The 25,501-nt window shown below is 40.0% G+C and overlaps 1 protein-coding gene across 1 annotated transcript in view; it reads right to left on the bottom strand.

The window, feature by feature from the left end:
- myom3 (myomesin 3) overlaps positions 1 to 23,667 on the bottom strand; it is a 50,829-nt gene extending 27,162 nt beyond the window's left edge. The window contains exons 1-10 of the mRNA XM_070911577.1: positions 23,561 to 23,667; positions 18,465 to 18,569; positions 13,974 to 14,127; positions 12,695 to 12,852; positions 11,420 to 11,512; positions 10,881 to 10,969; positions 7,125 to 7,169; positions 4,753 to 4,893; positions 4,498 to 4,659; positions 2,203 to 2,344 (exon numbers count right to left, since the gene is read on the bottom strand). Coding sequence (XP_070767678.1) covers positions 2,203 to 2,344; positions 4,498 to 4,659; positions 4,753 to 4,893; positions 7,125 to 7,169; positions 10,881 to 10,969; positions 11,420 to 11,512; positions 12,695 to 12,852; positions 13,974 to 14,127; positions 18,465 to 18,569; positions 23,561 to 23,667 — 1,196 coding nt within the window. The remainder of the gene's footprint in view (positions 1 to 2,202; positions 2,345 to 4,497; positions 4,660 to 4,752; positions 4,894 to 7,124; positions 7,170 to 10,880; positions 10,970 to 11,419; positions 11,513 to 12,694; positions 12,853 to 13,973; positions 14,128 to 18,464; positions 18,570 to 23,560) is intronic.
- Between the last annotated feature and the right edge of the window lie 1,834 nt (positions 23,668 to 25,501).

Here is a 25,501-nt window from a genome sequence, read left to right as displayed (position 1 = left end):
ACATCTAAGTTAGTAAATACCCCACCAAGACCTATAATTGTGACCAGAGACCATCATGTGGAAATAATGGGGCTCCAAACATGGTAAAAATTGATTTTTAAAGTAGAGCTCAGATTATACAACATCTATAACAAACTGTTGCCACTTGCAAACAAAACAAAGACAGAAAAGAGTGCCGTTTTCAAACCATAAGGAGGTTGCTAGGGAACTGGGAGGTATCTTACATTTTCCTTTCCTCACCCAGTAACATTCAGGAGTTATTTCTTCAAAACTGAATAAAGAAGGAATGCGAGAAAATAATAACACATACACAAATATACAACATATACTTGGATACAATTAACAAAAACACACACACATGAAAATACACATGCACTTATGTACAAATGAACATGCTTTCTTTCTCTCCACACACACACACACACACACACACACACACACACACACACACACACACACACACACTCACAGACACACAAATATACACATACGTACACACATGTACAGGATGATCCTGATTGATTGGTGCTGGTTATAAGTGCAGCACCTGTTCTCTGGTGGGAGTCTTTGACTCTGCTGTTAACATAGTGTTGAGGGCTGATAATTACCATGTATATCATCCATCTCATGTGAACTCTGCCAAATGGATGTAACACCACTGCTGTACGCCACCACCGCCATCTTTATGTGCCCCAATCCAATTTCCTCACCAGCAGCACACAGAGCAAGACAAGGTTCAGTACAGACTTTCTGTAGGCCTATTGTTGACTTGCAATACAGGAAATCGCTGTGAATACAATCTAAAATAATCCTTTTTATGGAGATTAAATCAATGTGAGTAGGAGATCTAATCTTTGTGCTGAATATGGAAAACCAAATGCAGTCCAAAATCTTTTCATCAATACTCTCATTTTACCTAATTCACCTCTAAATATTACTTTACTGAAGCACAAATGCAATTTCTAAATAAATTAAAATACAAATACACTAAATAAACACTAAACAAAATACATTTGTTGATCGAGACAATTAATCAGTACCTATTTTGATATTTTTTACAAGCAAAAATACCAAAAACTCTGGTTCCAGCTTCTCACTTGGGAGGATTTGCAGCTGTTCTTTGTCTAATGTGAGAGCAATATAAATATCTTTGGGTTTCTGGCCAACTGATAGGACAAAAGTAAAAATTTGTTTGATGTCAGAGTCGTGGGAATTTTACGAAAAACAGAAGACTGGCAACAAGGGAGCAGTTCTTGTGGTTTATTCACGTCTGCAGACGGACGGCCCCGACAGCAACTCAATTGCTCCTGCCCGGCTGACCTAACTGCATCTCAGAGTGGTCTGCTTTTATACAGCATGTACAGCAAAGAATGTGAACACTAGTAAGACATACGTCACTCTCTTTGACAGTCATCACCTTGTAGGGACCAAGGCCACAATAAATGATAATTATGGACTGCTGAAAATACACCACTGAGAACACGTAGAGAAGGCTATGGTCCTTTGCTGGGGTCAAAGGGCACCACAGCAAACCTAAAATAAACTCCTCAGGGTGTGGAAGGGATGTGTTGTATTTTCCCACTACAGTCAGCATGGACATTTTTCACTATTTTCTGACATTTTATACATAAAACGATTAGTTGGTTAATGGAGAAAATAATCAGCAGATAAATTGATCATGAAACTAGTTGTTAATTGCTAATTATGATTATTAGATTTTCGATTTTTCCACTGCCTTTTTTAAATAACTATTTCTATTTTCAGTTTTTCTGCTTAGCAAAACTCCTATCAATTAATTTTCCAGACGTTACAGAAGCTGTCATTGGTTAAAATGTGTTTTCTATTATTGAAAGTCTGTGTCGCGTATGAAATCCTAAGTGGATAAAATAGGATGTTCGTAATTTTATCTTCAATTAGCTCAATAATCAGACCAGAAAAGTGAGGAAGGGAAGTCTCAGAAAAATGGTAATTTTAACATCTACAATTCCTTGACAACTGGGCAAACTGCTGAGCAAGGTTGGATGATACAATAAAATGTTCCATAACAGCTCCTAAATGGACCTTGAGGTGAAATTGTTTACAACTGTTTCCAAGCTCAAGAGTGAATTTTCAATTTCATTCCCCTAACTTTGAATTGAATGAAATATCTGAAACTCACTGAAAAATTTGGAAATGTGGGCGGTGATTCAGGCCAATCCTTACCTTTCCACGTAATAACCCTCCACAGGTGAGGCTCCATCAGCACTAGGTGGCTGCCAGGTAAGGAAGACGTAGTCCTTGTTGACGTCAGATACCTGGACGGCCAGAGGGGAGGCGGGGCCACCCGGCACTGAAGCTGAGGCATCTGCCACATGAAGAGGAGAAAGACGGTTAGAGGAGAGATAAATTGAGCAATGAAAGAAATACTTTGGTTGTAAAATAAGTAAGATGAGGAATTAGATAGATAGGAGATGGATATGAGTCTGAAATTGATCGTGGGTGAAAAGCAGTGCCAGAGAAAAAAGTAGTGAGAAACTGAAATAGAAAAACAAGAGGACATGACATCCACATATTATTTGGGCCAGAGAGTGGAAAGTGATGGCTAAGTCTGGAGGAAGTAACAGATTAACACACATACTATACAATCACAACCAGTGGATGTGATGAGACAGAGAGAATGCAGAAAAAGGAACGAGGATATTATGCTAAGCGGACTGAAGCGATCGGATCAAGCACATCTCTTTCCTGTTTTAAATTTGCATCGTCACCCTTCCATCCTCCCTTTTCTACCTCTCTCGTTTGTTTTTGCTCTCCTGTACCGCCGATTTGTAATGCAAATATGACGGCTGAATGAAGGAGAAAAACCCACATGCAGGAAAGTTCGCTGATTCACTAATTAGTACCTCCAGCTCTGGCAAAGATCAAGAGAGAGAGACCTGAGCCAAGATTTGAAGGGAGCTGTGCAGGAAGATTCATTTTGCATTAACGTGTTTGGGTACATGTGTGTGTTTGGACTCGCACATGTTAATTTTTGGCGTATGTGCATTCCAAGTTCATGAATGATTCAGTGCACATTACCTTGTGACTGTGGCAGTTAAGGTGCAATACATGCATGAGTAAGCACTAGTATTATATTGAACCACACACACACACACATGCCAAGTCTCCTTGCAGAGCTGCTCAGACACATTTCAAATGTTTGATGAGTCAAGTGGGAGTTGTTCTCTGGTTTATTTGCATGCTGCAAACAATGTATGAGGGAAAATAGGAGTCTGTGAAGAATATATAGTTTCACTGAACAAAGTTAACAAGCCCTCTACTGCAGAACAGCTTGATTGATGGTGCAATTTCCCCGTATGAATCAGGCTAGTTTGCTGACAGGAAATGAAAGTAGAACCAAAATCTGGTGAATACAAATTGTGTTTTGAGTGAAGGTTTCAGTCAAAACACCATTTATCCAGCTTGGGACAACAAATGATGATTCCATCCTCAAAAACACTATTTTTGTATGCAAGGCTATCAAGGTCACTCCTAAGCATTTGTCAAGTTTTTCAAACACTAAATGGATCATTTCAGAATGAAGCATATCACTTGCAGGCTGTTTAGAGACACTATTCAGTATTTGAGCGGCTTCTGATGTTATCTGGTGTGACAGCTTTTTACACGCCTGCCATAGAGCCCAAGAGCAGACGAATACCTCATAAAGAACATCCTAAAAGGAATAGAGACATTTTGGCAAATACGGGGCTGAGACTTCCTGGAGTCTCTGCTGAATGTCTCACGGTGATGAAAAGACTCCAGAAACAGTTTTTGGACAGATTAAACAAACGAGATATCATGTTATAATTATGTTAATTAGTGAGCTTTAGAGGTGCTGGTAGGCACATTGTGTTACCTTTGGACAGCCCCAGCCTAGCTGTTTCCCCCTGTTTCCAGTCTTTGTGCTAAGCTAAGCTAACTGGCAGCAGCTTCATATTTAGTGTACAGACATGACAGCGTTATCGATCTTCCCATCTAACTCTCGGCAAGAAAGCGGATAAGCATGTTTTCCTAAAAGTTTAACTTTTTACTTCAACATTGACGAAACTCTCTCAACACAAGGTCCACTTAGTAGCCTTTTCCAGGGCTTTCAACCATCTCACAGTCCTCATCTCTGAAAGGAGTTTGCTCAGTTGTCATCATGTGATCTTTGGAACTTCGGTCTCCATGACAACTGAGCAAACTCCATCTGTTGATGAAGACTGTGAGATGGTTGAAAGCCCTGAAAAAAAAAACTAGTATGTGTTATCTTGAGTTAAGATTGTTTTGCCAAACTACTATTTCCAAGGTTCAAGATTGAACTTTACATCTTAAACATTTCATTGTAAAACGCATTGAATACATTTAGTTATAAACAACCATATGTTTGAGAAACAATCTAATATTACACCTTTTAAAAATGCTACATGATTAGTAAAGGACCAAAGATAGGCGCAGTAGTAAAGTGCACTTTAAAACCCCTTTCATGTTGATCCTCACCTTTGACATACACAAAAGCACTGTGTTCCTGGATTTCATCCCAGGTCCTCAGTCGGGCAGTGTAAACACCTTCATGCTCCTTGTGTGCAGCCTTTAAAGTGATTGAAGCCTTGTTGTCGACTGTCTTAATGTCCACAGTGCTTGACTGATACAGCTGGACGCCTAGAAAATGAAAAAAATGAACTGACAAACTTATAGCACACATCTAAATTGTCAAACATCTGGCTCATATAACTCATCTTTAACAGCACATACCATCTCTGAACCAGCCGACATCTTGCTGGAAGGGCAGCAGAGCTGAGGTGAAGGTGCATTGCAGGGTGAGGCTGTCACCCTCCTTCACCCATGTTGGGGGGAAGGTGTTGCCAAACTGGGCTTCTTGCTCAAGCTTCAAGGCTAGGGGACAGGGGGTGAGCAAAGATGGAGTAGGAGGACAACGTTGGGGAAAGGGAAGATAAAGTGGAAGGAAGGGAGATGTAGAAGTAGAAAAAAGAAAAGAGGAGTAAATATGAGGAAAACTGGATGACGAATCAGTAAGATAGAAGAAAAGTAAAAAGGGGTTAACAAAGAAAAATTTGGGAGAAGAGAGGAGAAGCACTTTTCATCATTATGCGCACATTCACTTTCCTCACTGGTGCTGCGGCAAAGATAAAATTGATACTGACACTGCCTTACTCCAGCAAAAAAATATTCCAGACGGTAATCATTTTGGGTGGATGTCGCACTATAAAATTTCTCCTCCTTTGGACTGCTACAAAGGAAAGAAGCATGACAGATAAAGAGGAGGAATCAGGAAGCAGAGGATGTGCAGGAAGTAAGTGGCAGGCAGGAAGAAGTATGCTGATACCTGATGATAAGAAATGAGAGCTCATTCCATCATCTCCCCAGCTCTGTCGCCAAACTCAGAAAAGTCAAAAAAGCTCTTATGTTTCTATTCCACCGAGTATGTTTGTCAGTATTCTCTGCAAGCTAGCAGTGACAAGTGTCCTTCCTCAGTTTTTCTCATTAGTGGCAGGGAGTGAAACTGAACAAAGCGACCCAGATGGCCTTAATTAACTAAAAAGACCATCTTGTGTAGACTTGCATGGCCATAATAGACAAAGACCCTCTACTTCATCCAAGAGCGCACAGAGACAAAGGACAGTCAGGAGAGACAGACCCTAGAGGAAATAACAGAAGACGGCAGAAAAGCTGAAAATGTGACAATTTTAAGTGAACAATTCCTGACAAGTTATTCCTTCAGCTACCATTCTCTCACTTGTCAAAGCACTGAAGCAATGCAATCTGAAAGTGAGAGATACAGTATGTCTGCCACGAGGTCTCGTCAAATCCCATTCTCGGGGATGAATCTGAGAGGCTGTGACATGTTTCTTATAATGATCTTGTTCTGTTTAGCAGTCCAGGCTATCACAGGAATGTGTGTGGCTTTATCAAAACACACCGCTTGGATCTTTGTGTCCCATTATTCAAACGCTCAAACCCACGCTTCCCTCCGCGCAATGGTGATTAAGATAAATTCACCACAGTCGTGCTTTTGTTTATTGAGTGATTCATGTTGGAAAATATGATCTGCTTCATATGAGATAATCAAGTATCAGTGACATAAAAATGGCACCATGTAATTCTTCAGCACGTTCTCGCAGGCCCCATTTCCATTACATGCTGATAAAGCTTCATTCAAAGTGATTGCTACTTCATTTCTGAGTGTGTGGGGAATGCATTGTTTTGTATTGCACCAACTGAAGTACCGGTGTATGTGCTGGCTTCACACGCCACACTCCACAGTAATTTGGGTTAGAAATCAACTTAGGGACCGCTTGTGGTCGCGGTTAAAAGAAGAACCACTTGGTTAAGATATTGGGGTCATGATCAAAAGAAATTAAAGTCAACTGTGGGAAGGGAATGGTTTACAGTGGTCTCCCCTGTCAAAGTTACATGGATGACCCATCCATCGACCTTGACCTCCCTAAGAGGTTTGGAGACACAAAAATATTGTTTTGCTATTACTTCTTTGCTTCTGAGGTCAACTTAAACAGGTTATTTGAGGCATATGAACAAACGACCAATGGTGTTGTTTTCCTGGAGTCTCCTCATTCAAGGCAGAATATGAACAGCTAGCCTGATCAGATATTGAGTATATATGCAAGCACAGGCTGAAAATATCATGATCACCACACATGGTAGAGGCTAATCTAGGCCAAAGAGTGCGACAGCCAATATGAGATGCTCCACAGCTTGGAGCAAGACGGAATAAATCCCTTACTGTCCCTGAAATGAAATATACATGACTGTCGTTTCTGCTCAATTGGAAGCAAGTCTTTCTATCCCTACAGCAAGTATCCCACAAACAGTGTTACTTACACTTGTAAAACCATGGACACCCACACAGAAACATAGACATCCATGACAAATAAACACTGTCAATGCACTGCTCCCTTTCTATCCATCCATATCTTTCTTTATGTGGTGCAGCATGCAAGGCAGAGCAGAGTGTTGTGTCACAGTCTTCAAAGCCACCCAGCCCCCCCCCCCCCCCCCCCTCGTTTACCGATGGAGGGAAGAACTTCAAAGGGTGGCAGGGAAAATGAAAGGGGACACTTTTCATTAGACCCTGACGTGAAACTTACCGGGGGTCTGCGAGCTCTCTGAACCAGCCACAGCTCCTTGATATGCTGAATCGCAGAGTGGCAGAGTGGCGGAGCAGGACAGATTGGAGAGAGGCAGGGTGGGTCAGAGATGGAGACAGGAACAGAGAGAGAGATTTTTAAACTGAAGGGGTAAGAGATAGAGAGACACAGCAGACAAATCAAACCTGGCAATGCCACATCTATGCAAGTCACATCTAATATTCCATTTAACCTATTTTTAACAACTGAAGAAAGCCTGTGAAATATAGATGGCAAGGAGAAGCCTTGAAGTGTCTCATTCAAGCCCTGACCATCTAATTGATCTTCAATGTAAAGGAGCTTTACCGTCAGGCACGAGCGATTTCAACAAAGAGCAGGTCACTTAACAGGTGCAAAGAATGTTTCACTGTGCTGTGAGGCCATGATGCTCACTGCAGATGTTTGACTATTAGTCACCACTACACCCACTGTCCTCATTATAATTCATTATGCATGAGTGCTGTTTTTCTGATCATTTCAGTCTGGTGTTGATTTTCATCCAAATATCACATTTATATAGAAACTAGAATAATGGGGTATAGAAAACTACACTGTGCATGGGAAAAAATATTTTCTTTCTTAAAAAAGAAAGTATGAATGGAGGATGGAAATAAGGATATGTGGTCAAATTTGGCCAAGACAGTGTCAACATTAATGAATGTTGGTGCCCCTTTATAGCCTGTACACCAATATTAGATTTCTGAGGCCAATACCAATATTGATATTTGAAAGAAAACAATCTGCTAACAAAATATTAGCTGATATTCACATTTCAAACTTAAACGCATAACATTAAAGGTTTTTGATAATTACCTCACTATCTTTGGCATTCCTGTTCTGCAATATTTGGAAATTGTTTAGCCCAGGTGGTAAGCCAGGCGGATTCTGACACATCTCCTCACATGATCAATTTAGTGAGCCTAGCATTTGACAGCCTTTAATAGGCACACTCATTAACTATAAGGCATCTGGTGTGTGAAATGCACCACTGCTCTTTCTTTTTCCCAGTTCCTGTTTTATTTCTTAAGGAAGGGGCACCTCTTCATCACAGGGAGCAAAGGACGGAGTGCTGAGGTCACAAAAGGGGAAAAAACAGATGCTTTTCAATTTGGATCATGTTCAACCAACCGACTTTAGCAGAACAGTTGAAATGGACTCATACATTCATATTCGTGTAATTCCGGGAGGAATCAGAATCAGAATAAATAAATAATGAATGAATTAAATAAATAATAAATAAATCGGAATAGAAATACGACTTTTCTAACCTACCCTGTTCCAGTAGCATGTAATTCAAATAAAGAAAACACAACATCGTTCAGCGTTTTTGAAAAGAGCTCAGGGCGACGACCGTTTCTACTGTACGTTGCCTAGCAACAGCTACCACGTAGCGGTGGGCGGATCGATCCAATTATCGATAATATCGATACCAACGTTGGTATTGATATTGATCGATACCAGTGTAATGAGATCGATACTTTTTCATACCCCCCTCTTGTGTTTTGATGTTGTACCATCACGTGACTCAGCGGCACCAGGCAAACAAGCGAGCAGGCTCAGCCGCCAGGCCCGGCCAGCAGTACACACACACAAGCAGCACAGAGTCCAGAAATCCAGAAAAGAAGTGCAATGAAGGGAGAAATTTTATTAAATTTTTGTATTGTAGTTTCTGAACACTCTACCTCAAAAAAAGAATTTGTTTTAATTTGTTCTCGAGTGATAATTTTGTGCACTTTGTTTATTTAAGACATAACAATGTATGGGGAAAAATTGTTTTGTTACTGTTCTATTGTTTCTGAACAAAAACTTTAGTTATGATAATAAAGTATTTTCTATTTACCTGTAAACTTTGCCCAAATTCTGTCCTGGGTTTTAACTAATTAATAATCCAAAGGAAAAATCACAAAAACACTTAAATGGTCATGAAAATTCATTCAGATTTAGCAATTTGATGATGTATCAACCTTAATTATTAAAAGGTATCGGTATCGGTGATACTGGCCCTGTATTGACTTGGTATCGGATCGATACCAAATCTTGCAGTATCGCACACCACTACTACCACGCAAGGGGGCGGGACTTTGCTTAAATTGATTCAAGCAACACCTCACCGAGCGGCTGGTTAAAACTAGCTGACTTAAAAAATATATATTACTTTTGTTTAATTTCTTGTCGTGATTCTACACTAGCACAAGGGAAGTAAGATGCCGAAGCCCCCTGTGGAAACAATTTGGCCCAAGGAGAGTGCCAAAAAAAGGGGTGGGTTAAATTCAGCGGCTAACTATTGTTGGACAGGTGCTGCCCCTTGACCCCACACAGGCCGACTGTCCCATCATTATTAGGCCTGGGATATGTTTTAGTTACAGCGTCTCCCAGACTGTTCATACAAAAGTCAAAGCGCTCCCTTGCGATGGTATTAAGGACAAATACTGGTTGGAATATGCTGTCAAGACATAATGCTGCGTATTGTTTCTATTTTCACTGAACATCCAGGAGCCACGCTGCACACACAGACAGCCGAGCGTAAGCTGCTGGCCTTCGAGAGAGACCTGTTCAACTCCAACACTCGCTGACTTCAAATAATGGTGAGTAAGACGTGTGTTTTGCTCACTGTGCCGTGTTGCTACTTGGCTCGTAGTTGTGTATTCAGAGCTCATGATCGCCTTGCTGTTTGGTTATTCCTTCATGTTCAACAGTGTAAGTTTGTCTGTAAACCTTGTTGGTCTTGCAGTTTTTTTTAATGCTTGTTTTATCCTTTCACTGAGATTTCACTGACCTCTCACTCTCAATTTTTTAATCTTATATAATATAATGTTGAGATTTCATGTGCAAAACAAAATTCATTATGAAATTAAGTAAGTGACATTTGTTTCCTTTTTCTTTAAATGTAAGTACAGTGAGTATAACGAAGACGCCACTCAAACATAATTTGTATGAGAGTCTAGATGAGTAAATAAGGGATAATTCAGGAGTAACAATTTCCACTTCAATGCAAATAGCACTATTCTATGCGATTCAGGTGCTTGTGACCATAAAAGATGACAAATTATATATGTAATATTACTGCACGGTGTTTAAAATTCAGTTTACAGTTAACGCCTAATAGCTGCAGTTTAAATCCAGTTTTGCTTCCCTCAGTTCTTTTTCCCCCCATCTAAAGTAACACATTTTATCCAAACAGATAATATAAGACGGACATCTGATGATTAAATGGATAGGAATAAGCTATTCATATGGCCTCAAATGCAACACAAGCCAATAAAACAGATTTTTTATTAATAATTCAGTCAGCTCTGTTGTCTCTTCATGCTTGGAACATTTATCGAGGCCATTCAACAAAGCCACTAGGGGGCAGTGTCATCAATATTTAAAGTTTTTGAGTGGTGTTTGTGGAGTTTGAATGGACCAATTGTGTCAAATACAGTTGTTGATGCTGACCAGTGCATGTTTTTTAAGGAGAGGAAAGGTGTATGCACCAGGTTTCATTTGGTGGAAATCCTGCAGTGTAAATGCTCTTTGGACTGGATTGCTATAAGGCCTTTTAATCTTGCGGCTTGTCAGGTGATTTCTTTTACTGATATCCAACCTCAGTGTCTCAGTGTCCCATTACCAGTTTGGAACCTTTTTATATTTCAGTCATTGTATTGTAATCCATCTTTGTGCATTATCCAAAATGGTTTTATAGATAGAGCTGATATGAAACAGGAAACTACTCACAGTTCACCACAAGCGTTCCAAAGGTCATAGCTTCACCCAGAGGACTCTTAGCTACCACTTTATACTCGCCAGCATCATCAGGAGAGCACCTAAGGATAAAGAGTTGTATGTATCTGTGAAAACTGGAGCTGAAATAAAAATGTATCAGTAGTGTTACAAATCTGTGCTTCTATTGCACATTTTATAGCAGTAGCATACTTTACTCAGTTGTGATGGCAGTTGAATTAATCCCAAATACAACATAAAGAAAGAAAGATTGGGCACCTTACCATCAGACCTCTCAACTTAATTGACTCTATTCATTCTTTAAATTGAAGTAACTGAGCAGACTTACAAAACAGCTCCAGCATTTATTTCTCAGTTTGAACACCACATTTTCCCAATCTCAGTTTCTTAAATGTAAAATTTTATTCTCAATCAATCAATGGCAATGTCATCCTATCCACACGTGCCACATCTTGCACACTCCTGTGTCATATTCATTTTTTTTCAGCGCCGAGATTTTCAGCCTGAATTAGGGATTTGAGCTAGTGACCTACCTTCGGATCTCCAGTGAGTTAAGACCAAATTTTTGTTGAAGACTGTAATTCCATGGTTGGTCGGACATTCTCAGTGGCACATCATCCTTATACCTGAGGTTAGAAATAGTGTGTTAAAAGTTTAAACAAAAGTGAACGACAGGCTTCACTTGGGTGGTTCACGATCCTGCCCACTGATTACTTATGCATGTCGCTAATCAAATATTAGTTTGGCTGAATCTATAACAGCCAGATGGGGCCTTTGATCTCTCATTCTGTCTTGTGCTGGGCACTGTTGAGGGCAGCCTTTTGCAGCTCATTGGGCTTGATGGGTCCCATATGGGATGCTGAAACCCACGAGCCTCTGGTTATCTGGATCTCAGCTTAGGTTCATGAATACTGAGGACACAGTCTATTCATCAGCTAGTCTCTCAGCAGCTCAAGTATCAAGGTCGACAGTTTGGTACGTTGCCTGAATTAACACTGGTAATTTCATATTAATACAGAGAGTGATATTCAACTCAGGGTTCAGAACTGTAGTGTCATGACTCTTTTTTTTTTTTTTTACAAGCAGCTCATGGGCTTTGAGTCTGTCTTTATATTCAGTCCTTTGCATGTACAGGTTTATAATCTAACCTACCTCCTTACCTCTCACACTATATACTTCTGATGATGGCATGACAAACAGTATTTCACTGTATTATGGATGAGTCATGAATTAAAGATACAATGTAGGGCTGCAACTAAGGATTATTTTCATTGTCGATATATTTTTTCCCCCCGAGGGATTGATTTATCTTATGACCTGTAAATGGTCAGAAAATGGTGAAATAATGTAATTTACAAAGTATTACGGCCAAAAGCATCTTCCAATTGTTTGCTTTATTCGTCTTGGAGTCCAAAACCCAAATAAATTTAATTTGCAGTGATATAAAACAGAGAAACAGAAAAAGATCACAATCAAGAATTGATAAATTACTTTAATGGTTGTATATCAAATTTGTTGTCAGTTAGATTTGTTGGTTGACTCATCCATGAATCAACTGATCATTTCAGCTCTAATACAGAGTTAAAGTAAGCTATCAGGAGTGCACATCATGGTGTAGTTGTTCCCTGAAAGTTATAACTTTGGGCCATGAGACTTTTTCTGCTCTAACCATGCAAGAAACAAAATTAAATTACACCACTTTGCACTACGACCCAAGCACTAGAATTTAATAGAAAGTTATAGAAAGAAATCACCGTAGGCCAATGAACACCAAAAGAATGGAGTGCAGCAGACACGTAAGTTCTCACCATGTGACCTTTGGGGGTGGACAGCCCTGGACGGTGCAGGAGAGTTTGACCGTCATGCCCTCCCAAACAGTGTGAGCCCTCAGTGGGATTGGAAAGTCTGGAACCTTCTGACTCAGACGCTCCAGGTACTTCATGTAGGCAGATGCCTTCTTTTCTGTCTGGAGCAGAAAAGAAGGAAAGGCAAAGTTTTTCAATGATTGATAAATAGATTTTGCAGATAAGATGAAAAGTAATGTGGTCTCTTAAAGTACACTTTACTTGTTTTCTACAGCAAGCGTTCAAGTGCTTCACAAGTCATTAAAACAGAAAAAGAGAAACAAATAGACTAAGGAAACCCGAAAATGAAAAATGAACTTTTGGGAGTAGCATACTTTACTCTGTTGAGAGGGCTGTTAAATGAATCCCCAACACAACATAAAGAAAGAAGGAGATGTGGTGCCTTATCATCACACCTCTCAGCTTAATTAACTCTCTTCATTTGAATGTAGGTAATGGAGCAGACTTACAAAGCACCAGCATTTATAAACTGTAAATAGTCTGGATAATCTGATTGTGGTTATGCACTGGAGAAACATTGCAGTAAACAAGAATTGAAAAAACACATATATTTAGCTATCAACCACTAAAAACATTGACATTTTCATCTCTGATGTATCAAAGTTGGTTAAACTTTAAGGCCACTAATGTGACCTTGTTTTTCAGGGTGCTGTATTTTTTTAACATCCACTCTACAGCCAATCTCAAAGAAATCGCAGACACTTGCTTTGTATTTCATTCAGTGCACATGAATTAAGAGGGCAAATGTCGAAATACAAACTGTTTTCTAGTTTATTGAAGACATACAATAATAAACCTGCAATTTGAATTTGAATTGGAATTGATTGATTTGGAACTGTTAACTCTAGATAGTTTAAATAGTTTTATTTACCAAACGGTGGAATTTGCTCACAAAGTACCAATTAGCTCACATATGATAAACCAGATACAAAGCTAATAAAATGTAAATGCTTGGACATTCTCAGTATTTTAGTGGGTAGAGCATGACCTAATGCTTTGTGTGGTTAAGTCCATGTTATATATTATTTTAAATCATATATCACTGAAACCTAAGATTCTGTCATTTTTATTCAAATAAATAATCTCCTCCACTGCTGTGAAACTGTGAACTCATAAACCTTGATGTTGCACGGTTGGGAACATGATATCAAGCTATCAAGTACTATTGTGCTGACAAAGCTGAATACAAGGCACTCCTTGCTATAGGTCACTTGACTTTTACCTGCTTGCGAAGGGCCATTGTGTCAACGCGTGTGCGTAACAAATGCTGGTTCCTGATCACGTCTATCTCCACCTTCTCAGCCTCGTTCCCAAACAGGGTCCACTTGTCTCTGTGGTACTCTTCATCGGCAGCAAGAGTTTCCTTCAGGATTTCCCTGGTGGAACACAGCACAAAGTTTTTTCTGTTATTTGTGTTATTGTACTTACCTGTTTTAGCTAATAAGGGTGGTGAATACAGAATGCAGACGCAGGACACATAGATTGTTGCAGGCGTATAACTTTACAGCAAAGCAGCAACATCCAAATTACCAGTTCATATATAATACTGTTGAACAATTGTAGTAAGTATGTTAATATGCACATTTGAAGTGTTTATTTTCAGCTGCTCAAGACATTTTCCACCAAGACTAGACAGGAAATACTTAGCCTTACTTCAACATTTTGAGAAGGCTGTCAAAACAATTCAGGCCTCCATCAGAGGAGGTGACAAGAGCAGAGGCAGCAATTCAGACAAAGGTTTGAACATGGTTTGTAAAAACAGGGGTCGACCTGTGAGAGAAGCAAAACAGCAATTTTACATTGATTTTTTTTTTTTTTTGCCACGTAAACGTTTCTCTCTCCCAGTCCATTTGCAGACAAATGCTAGTTTTGTGATATTTGGCAGTTTGTCGTTTAAAAGGCTCGGTGATGTTGTTGGTTTGCTGCTCCATTTATACCTACGTGTCATTTCATATGAGCACCATTCTCACACAAGTTCAAAGGTTTTGAGAACTCTGTCTTTTATCGGTGGGATATCAAGCCTCGCTGCCACTGTTGATTCACATCACTGGGAAGAGATGCGGCGCTGGTACCCTAAAATCTCTCACATGATGATGTGTGCATCTCCAGGACTCCTTCAGGTGTGGACAGTTCAAATCGTTACTGCCTGTGTGACATCCTTGACTTTCCTTTCATCAAGTTGGTTGTCATGGAGATGGCAGACGGTTGTGATAGTCTATTCACTCAGAAGGAACATTTTATCTTTCTGGACTGCAAGGTGGCATAGTAAGTAGGGCAACTGTCGTAACTGGGGACCGGGGTTCAAGGGTCGTTTTTGATTTACATTCTCGGTGTATAAAGGGGTCGTTAAGCAACACAGTGAATCCCCACCAGCTCTATGGCTGCTGAACCTGCGTTCTGAGCTCATTGTAATGGCTGTTTAAACAAGCCAGAAGTACCTTACAGACATCAGTGAAGCCCTCTGGTAGTCCATAATATATACACATGTGTACGGTATGTTGTCGCTGTGAATATATTCATATGTACTTGGCATCGCACATTCCCATGTGCACATGCAGTCCATCCATATGTATGGAAGTATATGCTCTCCAACACACACAATCATGCCTTTTTAAATGCAGCGTTTTAATACTCCTCTCTCTCATCGCCAGAGGGGTGTGTATCCTGAACTGTCTTTTGATTGACAGTCCCCAAGGCTTAATTATTTGAACACGTACTTCACACACACACACACACACACACACACATACACACACAAACATTGCCACAACAAACAGAGAAGACAGAATCTTAAATATTCACAAACACTTCTCTGAGCTTTGATGGCCACTAGAGCATGAATGGCCCTACAAATGCTTGTGATAATTCAGTATAATGCACAAACAGCATGAATAAATATGCAAATAGATACGTGCATGCATAGATGCATATGCAGACAAGTGCGGACCCACACACATTCACACTCCCACTCCCAGGCGCTCAGAAACACGGTTTTGACTTTTTCTGCCACAGGCTCGTTTAGTAAAGTGTGTGCCTGTCAGTGTTTTTAATCTCTGTGGGCTCAGATTTTAAGCCTTGAGGGAATGAACCTCTGGAACACATCAAGTTAGTGGGTATGAGAGGGTTTATGGCTTAATTATTGCTCCAAATGGAAATTTTAATATTGCTTATTGGTGCAAAGAACAGCAAACCTCTCCTGCCAAGACAAACCAGGCATACATGAGTCAGTGGAGTAGTAGAGAAACCATTATGTGAATCAGATAGTAATGTCTAATTGGAGCCACACTTTGCAACAAGCTCAAAGACCTAGCACGTTCATTTCCACACGAATCAAAACAAATGTCATGCTCCCCCATCTTGCAACACTCAGGCCTTCCAGAAATAGTTTGCCAATCCTCAAGAGCTTTCAACTTCATCCTTCCGTCCTTTATCTCTGGTAGGAGTCAATCATCTCCAGCCTACATCCTGAAATATCCATCCACACCATGTTCGTCTCAGCACTTCTGAGCGGGGTAAGATTTGCAAAGAATTCCGGTTTGATTGAGAAATTGCACTTCAGAGGAATTGACCTTCGTAATTCAAGAGGTAGAGGGCTTTAACAGGTGGAGAAATCTGAAGGTGAGACAAGACGATTGAAGTAGAGCTAAGCACTTTAGCGGATAGGACAGACACTCGTTGACGGGGAGGAGGGTTGTGCTGGTGGCATGGGAGAGGGAACCTAATGAGATGCCAAGTTGGCAGGGCCACATCGCCGCAGCTGAGGCTCATTACTGTCAGATGTGTTTTGTCTTTCAAGAGGGTGTGATTGCACCCTCAGTGACTTCCTCCTCTTTTCACTCTCTCTCCTTGGCAACTCTATCTTCTTGTATTACCCATCTTCTCCTTCAATACTCATTGTGACCTCTGTCCGTCCATCTATCTACTGTTGCCAGCCACTTGTCAGTCAAAGCTTCCTCTCATGGCTTGAAGAAGGAAATATCTGTGCTACTTAGCATTAGCATTGATGAAGAAGTCTACACACACCAGAGATGTCAAATCCTTTTTGACACAACAAGAGTGTAATCAATTTCTGGATGGATTGGAGAACAGGAAAGAGGCTGCCACTAAGCCCCTAAATATGAAATGCTATTGAGTCCCAACACAGATACTACGTGACCCAGACAGGGCAAGTGTCCTCTACAGTAGAAAGGGGATTTTGGTAAAGCAAATCCTGTCACAAGAGCCAACAATCCCCTTGCTTCCTGTTCTTGGTGACCTAAAGCTCTCTATTCTGGGACTTATTTTTGGATATATGACATCATCTCCATGACAGCTGAGCAGTAATCCTGTCCTGGCAACACCATCATAAGACACTTAGAAAATAAAAGATGGCTCACACATGTCATCAACAAAATCCTCTCAGATTCTGATTCACTAATAAGTTAAAGACTTTTTGTACTGACAGGAAATTAAGTCCAACTACGAGCCAAGTGCTGACTTTTTTCTGGTGTCTGGTAAATGTTTCAGTTGACCTATTCATTCTGTTGGTAATAACACATTATTTATATGTCCTGGATGTCCTTTTGGAAAAGTGTGATGATTGTCTTCACAACTTTATTCCTGGCCTGCAATTAACAATTATTTCATTAGTGATTAATCTGCCAGTTATTTTCTTGATTAATCGATTATATGTTTGGTCTGTAAAATTTTAGAAAATAGTGAAAAAATGTCCCTCACAATTAACTAGAACCCATTTGACTCGTCAACAACAGTCCAACATTTACTGTAATGCAACTAGAACCATGAATTGTGAGTGTCTTATCAAAATAGTTTTCTGTCCGTAAACGAGTAATTGTTTCAGCTCTACTTTCTACCAATAGGATGTGAGGCTCCTTTCTCTCCCCCATCAATACAAAAATACAAATACAAAGGTTCCACTGTATGATTCAGTTGAATGGATATGGATTGTTGGTTTTATGACATCTGTAATAAAGTAAATGATGGGACAAGTCCCCAGCTGGCCTTTTACAGACAGATGAGAGTGAAGAAAGAGCCCTGATTTCCGTTGTTTATTGAGACTCTATGTTGGCATAAAAGCTCTTGTGCTGTCAATGGCTTGCAGGGCAAAGCACCAGTGAAACTTGACCCACTCCACTTTCTCAAATAAAGCGGAGAGAGAGGATGTGGTGGTGATTACTGATGGAGAGGCAGGATTTTATGACGAGCACAGATCATCCAGGAAGGAAGTCCTCTGGTGAAAAGTGGAGGCTTGCTTACAGTCTTTGGTTCAGCTTGAGAAGAAGAGATTGCACAGTTTTTGCCATTTTGTACCCACAAAAAGACCCCAATCCAGAATAAGATATAAAGATAATGTGCCCAAGCTGAGTGCTGCAGATGGAGAACATTTGAATTTTCCCTGTGGTGTCACTGATTTCTTTGTTGTGATGCTTGGCTATTAGAAGCAGGGTCGTAACTAAACTTTTTATCATATTAACTATTAACTTGTCAGCTGTATTTATTAGACGAAAATGGCTCTTAAGTATGCATATTTGACCCACATTTGGTGGTTACCAGCTAGAAATGTCCCGAGCTGCTAATCAACATTAATTCTCTGATGTGAGGCCAAAATAAAACTTGGCTGTTTGGGGCTTTTATCCATATCATCCACCCGTCAAGTCTTGTTAATGATCAACAAAACTGTCTGCCACATGTTCTGCTGGATCTTATATCTCACCATGTCCTATGACGGGGGAAGTTGTCCATGTTCAGGATCTCCTTGACGGACATCAGGTCAGCGGGGATGATGGGATAGAAATCCGAGTAGGAGGCTTCCTCATCGCTGTTGCATTCACAGAAAGTTGGAAAAATAAAACAAAGCCTGATTAACACAAGATATCTTGCATATCATCAAATGACACAGGTGGAAAATTAAAAAATAGATATTTCCCTTGTCATCCTTCACAGTTATTTATTCTGTTGATGGAAGGATTGAGTGTTCATATTAGCATGCCTATTCATTTTGTCATGGTCTATGGCACATTATCCAATCTCAAGTTCATCAGACCAAGTTCATTATTCTCCTCTGCCACTAGAAAGCAGCAGTGGCTCTCGAATTCTTTGTCTGAACAGCAGAGGTGGCCATACATCAGAGAGAGCGCCGGTAATGGAGGCAAACATAATATACATGAGGTTTTATTTATTCAAGTGCTCCAGGGATTCAGTTTAAAACTGGCAACTCTTATCTTATCTCCAGACTGAAAACAGCTTAAATGTTTTGCAGTTGTGAAGAACTAGCAAGGTAAACTATGAAAAACCAGAATCAAACAAAACAACATTAACTGCAAAGAAGTGAGAATCCATGAAAGACAGATCCTCTTTGAAATACAATGTCAATATTGTTTGTCGCACTAATACCCTCTGCCAATCTGTGCAGCTCAGCCACCAAGGGTGGTTCATTGTGTGCCACAGCAGACTTGTCACTGATCAGTATAAACTACAGTGTAAAATATTACAATGGATTTAGCAGATTCAGATTCAGCTCATGTTCAAATAAGAAAATACAAAACATGTTTTTTGTGTGTGAATGTATTGTAATTTCAACCATCTTCCCTTGACAAACAAGAGATGAGAGTTAAGAACAAGATCAGTTACAATGGCAGCGGTGGCTGCAGTGTTGACAGTTTTGTGTTACATAGATGCTGGGCATAAAGACCATCATCAGCTGCTTCTGCACTGTCAGTGTTCCCCTTTTACTCACTGGTGTACAAACGCACATGCTATTGTCTATAGGGAGCTTACATAATCAGGAGGAACATGGGTTGCTGATGTGAGCACAGGCAAACGGTGTTGGTGTGGCGTTTATGAGCCAAAGGGTTTTGGATCTGAGCCAACAGCTTGTTCGTGGTACAATGGCAATTTAAATAGTTGAGGCATCATAGCATGCAATCATCTGCAATGTTCCGTTTTTTAATCACCCACATGTCCGTGTCAACTGGTGGTGGAGCTGTTTGTGTTCTAGTTGATGAACTGGAACACAAACTGAACATGATGAACCAAACATACAGAGCAGCAACTGCACACATACAGTAAAGTGATTCTAAACCAAAAGCACTGCCAGTTGCTCTCTCTTTCTGTAAGTACTGAAGTAGTCTCATTATGGACACATAGTCATGCAGACACACACTCAATAGGCACACATGTATAAGCCTACACTAAAGCATGAGCTCTCCATATTTAAAGCACCAACAATAAACTGAGCTGACCTTTTCAATGTGCACCCCCATAAACAGCAGAGAGGCATTTGTTGTTAGCGACAAGGTCACTTGAGGCAATGACGCTGAAAGGCATTTTTGTAACCAGAGAAGCATTAATTTTTGCTCTGCCTTTATCCATAGATGACTGTTGCTCTAAGAGTAATTACACTTTCAGCATGCTTTTGTCTAACGTTGACTTAAAGTACATTACAGTACAACACAGATCCATTGGAAAGGATAAATACAAAAATAAAAATCTTGACGTTTTTCTGCCAGAACTGTATATTTACTCAGGTGTGTATTACACAACCCCCAAACTACCGTTGCTGCTAATATCTAGCCTTAGGCATTACTTTTAACAAGCCATCTTACAAATGGCAATGCAAATTGACATGACTTCTCGTTTTTTTTGTTTGTAAGCTGGGAAATTTCCCCATTTCACGGCGCTCAAAGGACAACTTCTGCTTTTGTCGTCTTATTTTTCTTTTTTCCTTTGTTTAGGTTCCATCTGAGTGTGTGGTGAGAGGCTTGGGCCGTTGAATAATGTAGTGCAGAGCCTGCGGCTGGGCAGTATCACTCAAGTACAGCCCACAAATATATACACACAGGGACACGAACACTCATGGCATTCGTATAAACAGGAACATGCACACACATGTGCACCCATGCAAGCAAACAAAGAGCTGATACTATCACTGTATGCAGGAGAAGGAGGTTGTGCATTTATGTGTTTATAAACAACAGGCTTCCTCAAAATATTAACTTGGTGTAACTAGGAAATAAAAAAAAGAGAAAAACATTGAGATGTACTGGGTGATCTGCCCTTATTGTGTTACTTGTGTCAACTACTTGTATTAAGAATAGTCCTGTACTTACTAAACTCTGTAAGCAAAACTTTTCTCTTCATTTGTAGTTTTGTTTGCTAAACCTAGGCCTCTTTGTTCAATCTAACATGAAGATGAATTTGAGTGTGCCCCCACCGAGGATGTTTTAAGCATAAATTGCACATTGCAACTACTTTATCTCTCTCTCTCTTCTTTTTAACAAAGAGAGAGATGAACTATAAGTTCAGCTGAACTAAGCTTGATGGAATAATTGCTTATTTTCATCATCCCTAAGGAGAAAAATGGGTCCAATTCCCTTCATTCTGTAATGGAGATTGCAGACCCACAGGTTAGCCTAATATAATAACTCACTGCAGCAGGGGGGCTGTGAAAATGAAGGCAAATTTGACTTGAGACTATTAGGGCAGGACCAGAAGTGATTTCTATTAGATCTCACTGGAGTCATCTGGGAGCACTGGTGAGCCTGCTGTGAGATTTTCTTCATGTCTTCTGCCGCAGAGCAACTGAAAAAGGCCTACTGTATGTGAATGAGTGTGTGCAGGTGTAGAAAGAGACACAGATATCCTCATAGTATAATGTTATAGGCTACTATTACATTGCTGATATTTTACTTGAGTGATAATGATTGTAAAGCTAGTAAAGTCAGCGGCTCGAGCAGCAGCAAATGGGTCGGCTTACTGAAACAATTTAAGGTAGAATGTAACATCAAAAGAAAGTCTTGTGTGAAACTCATATCAAGGTTCATTTAGTAGCTGTTCTGGAGCTTTCTATCATACCACATAATAGAAGTTTAAACCTTCTGAGCACTTTAAGGACTTGTTGTCCGTGTTTGCTTAAAAGTTGAGATTCAGCTTTCTCGACCTTGAGATTGTTTTGTCAACTGCTGTTTTGAAGATCAGTAATTACTCAACTCACTCCAGGACAAAGTGGAGCCAGTTTTTTTGACATTTAAAAGTAAGCTAATGCTGCTCTGCTGCCTGTTTATTTTAATCTGACAGGTCATTGTTTTATAGCTTATTTTGAGAGCTGTTGTGGCTCAAAATATTTGCATTGTTGCAGTCCCGTTTGCTGCTCTTCATTCACTTTCACGCCACGCCTCCCATTTACTGGACTTGACACTTCACTACAATAACACTGCTAACCACAAACTAACTGAACTGAACTGCAACTGTACACAAAGTTGTCTTCATTTATTCAACGGCCAACTCCACCTAATAGTGTGTGTGTGTGTGTGTGTGTGTGTATAGTGGAGAGGAGGTCGTGTGGCTCAGGTGTTATCTGTTTGGCAACACCTGAAGTTGCTCAACATCCTCCCAGATCCATTCTTCATGTATGTTTACAATATATCCATGATTTGTCATTGATACCAGAGACAGACTGTGGCGGAGAGGGTCTCAGCGACATGTATTTGCGAATACTGTATGTGAATGTGTTGTACTAGCCACCAGTGGCCTACAGGGAATACTTGAGTGAACGTAATGTCTCATTGAGCTCAGAATAACCAGCATGCCATATGTCTCTCTTTAATAAATACTTAATGTCATCCTGCAACTGAAAAAAACAAATCAGCTGTGATCAATCAGGACAGCTTTGCACACATTAAGCAACATAACGCTAATCACATTTACCTACTGTATTATTTAAGTTTACATTTAGGGCAGAAACTGTAAACACCACATAAGAATCATTTTTATGATGCATGTAAATGTTCTCTGCTCTTGGTAAATTGTAGGTTTATTGCAAAACAATCTCAGTCTTAACAAGTAATTTCATCTACTAATCCTACATCATAGTTTTTTTTTTAACAAATTAATCAATCAGTACATGAGCTTGGGTTTTTCTTAATGAATTTTGTAGCCTGAAGTTCTATTTTCCTGATGTTAATGCAGTGATTTCCCCTTATTTTGTCTCATTTCAAGAAACTCATTTCTGAAAAATGCCTGAAACAAGAGATACAGCGCTGGAATAAAAGTGAATTATCTCAACTCATTGGCAGAATTTTCCTCTTGTTTGAATTAGAATCAGGGTTAAGGGCTGAATATGAGACTTGATGACTTGTCAAGATGAACATTATGTTTTTCAGTTTTGTGATATTACAGGTGGAACCTCTCAAGCTACCCCTAAATGATACTGATTATACGGCTCCTTTTTAGCTCAAAAATACAGAAGCAGTGTTATCCCAAAGGTGAGGGGAATGTGTTTGTGTTCAGTAGGCCTGCAGTTCAGATTCCTAAACCAAGAAATTTATGATATAGACTAGATGGTAAAAATAAATGAGCCAATGTCTTGTCCCCCCCCAACAGTCACCTTTTATGTGTCATTGACTATTGCACTGTAAATCCATCTACAGTAAATTCTCTAAACTGCAGTTTTAATTGGAAGCCCAGACCTTCGATTTTGTATTACTTTATTAGAGTTATTCAGAAAGTGTTGCTCTCAATGCGTTCCGACTTCCACAGACAGGCTTTAACACTGAAAAACATTTTTAAAAAAGGTAAGGTTATTTCCTAAAACAGCTGGAGGATGTAGTTTTAGGCAAATGTTGGTGGTACATTTTCAGCTGTGGATTTGGTGCACTAGTATACTTTGATACTTTAGGTACATTTGGCTGAAAATACTTTTACTGAAGTAAGATTTTGAACACAGGGCTTTTACTTGTAATATAATGGAGTATTTTTCATTGTTGTATTGGTACATTTGCCACCACTGATGTCAGGAGAGCCTGTTTGCACCTGGAAGTGAAGGTCTTCTTCTTGATCTGGGAGGACAGCTGCATGCTGTGAGACATCTGGGACGACTGCTCCTCCTGTTCTCGCTGCATCACCATCCTGGTTTCCATGGTAACCCCCCAACTGGCACCTGTGGAGGGAGGGGAGGCTAGGAGTGAGGATGCAGAAGAGGCGTGTAGGAAGCAGTGCCATATAGAGTCAGTGGGAGCCAGTCAGGGTTAGGGTTAGGGTTAGGTCACTTAAGGCGCTGTAGCCTTGGCAAGGAACCTAAGTACGCTATGTTTGTAAGCAGTCAACAGACTCTCTGGAACAACTCAAAGCTGTATGTTTCATATTGAGTGCGGATGAATTGCCAAATTAATGGCCACTTAAGCCTTGGCAAGGGACACAACTATTTATATTGTGCTTTATATTCAGATGGGACCTTGCAGTTACATTTCTTGTACTTTGCTTTGTTGAGGTGGTAAAAGTAATGCTTATTCCATATCGTGGTGGTGCAGAATTGTGAATCGGTCTCGAGTGTCATTCCTAGAGAATCATAATTGAGCCCAAAGGGTGTGCTAAGGGTATGCAAAATGTTAACAGCACCATTTAGCTTTCTGATAGATTAGTGCTATTTAAAGGGGCACACACCTTCTGATATTTTGAAGTGTCTTGGGACTGCTAATAACACAATGTTTCTGAATCAATATCTGTTGCAATTACATACTGGATCAAAAGAATCTTGCATCAAAACTTACGTCAGCCTCCTCGCTTCCACTTGCAACGGAGTGCCAAACACACCTACCATAAGTGGGTCTCGATTCAAAATGTCATTTCTGCACTTTGGGGAGGAAAATCGGTGTCTGAAATTCAATAGTCAGCACTATGAAGCTATTTTACCATTTTGGAAAATACTGAACTTTCAAAGAAACTAGGGCTGCAATTATTCTGTCGATTTATCTTTTCGATTAATGGGTGGGTCTATAAAATGTGTAATGAAATAATGAAAAATGCAATTCCATCTTCTCAGAGCCCAAGGTGACATCTTCACATGTCTTGTTTGTGTCCAACCACCAGTCCAAAACTCAAAGATATTCAGTTTACTCTAATAGAACACCACGAAAATGAATGAATTGATGAATATTGGATTGATCGATTAATCGGCTCAGCTTTAAAAGTAACCAATAATGTAATTTACTTGTCAGCAGTCATATTTTATGCATAGAAGTCTTTTGTTTTCACATTTTTGTCATTTGTTGTAGCTATTTTAAAATTAAATACTTAAACTAATTTAAATTACTGTGCATTTCATGTTTTTTTTCCCATTGGAGTCCAGTGTGGTTTTAGGCGAAGGTGTGAAGAAAAGGTGTTTCAGTCCCATGTTAAATGAATCACCCCTTTGTGGGTCGCTGAGCTACTAATAATTCATCAGTTGAGGTCCGCCATGCTGCTGCCCACACCCTGCCCATCATTAATCATGTGGCTGCTCTAGGGAAGTGAATGCAGAACGCACCCAACAAACAGAATCAGGTCGTGTCTGAGTGATCGCTTCATTCACCCACTCCCAATAACACGCATAATGTCTTATTTCTAGATAGCTAACAGGCTAATAGCAGGCCAGTTGATTCCCTTGTTGTTCTTTTTGTGGCTCACTGTTGCGCAAGGAGGGATGTTTCTTTGAACCATGTTAATGGAAGGTCGACCTCTGGCACATTAAAATTGATCAGTCTCCATGGGTACGCCTGGATACTGGACCCCTGGAGGGAGGGAAGCCAAAGCAAAGCAGTGCTCTTTTCTACACACAGTGCAGTTTTCAGTCTCTGGAGTGAATTGAGAGCTCAGTTTCCAGGTCTCTGATAATAAAAAAACTGTCAACAGAAGAACAAGGGGACACATGATTTACTATTCCACTGAAGGGGGACGCGTCGTCTGAACACTACAGGAGCTTGCTTTATGCCATCC

Source organism: Enoplosus armatus, chromosome 9 (assembly GCF_043641665.1).
Source record: "Enoplosus armatus isolate fEnoArm2 chromosome 9, fEnoArm2.hap1, whole genome shotgun sequence".
NCBI lineage: Eukaryota > Metazoa > Chordata > Actinopteri > Centrarchiformes > Enoplosidae > Enoplosus > Enoplosus armatus.
Note: the sequence above shows the minus strand (reverse complement) of the source record. Positions and strands in the feature narration are given on the sequence as shown.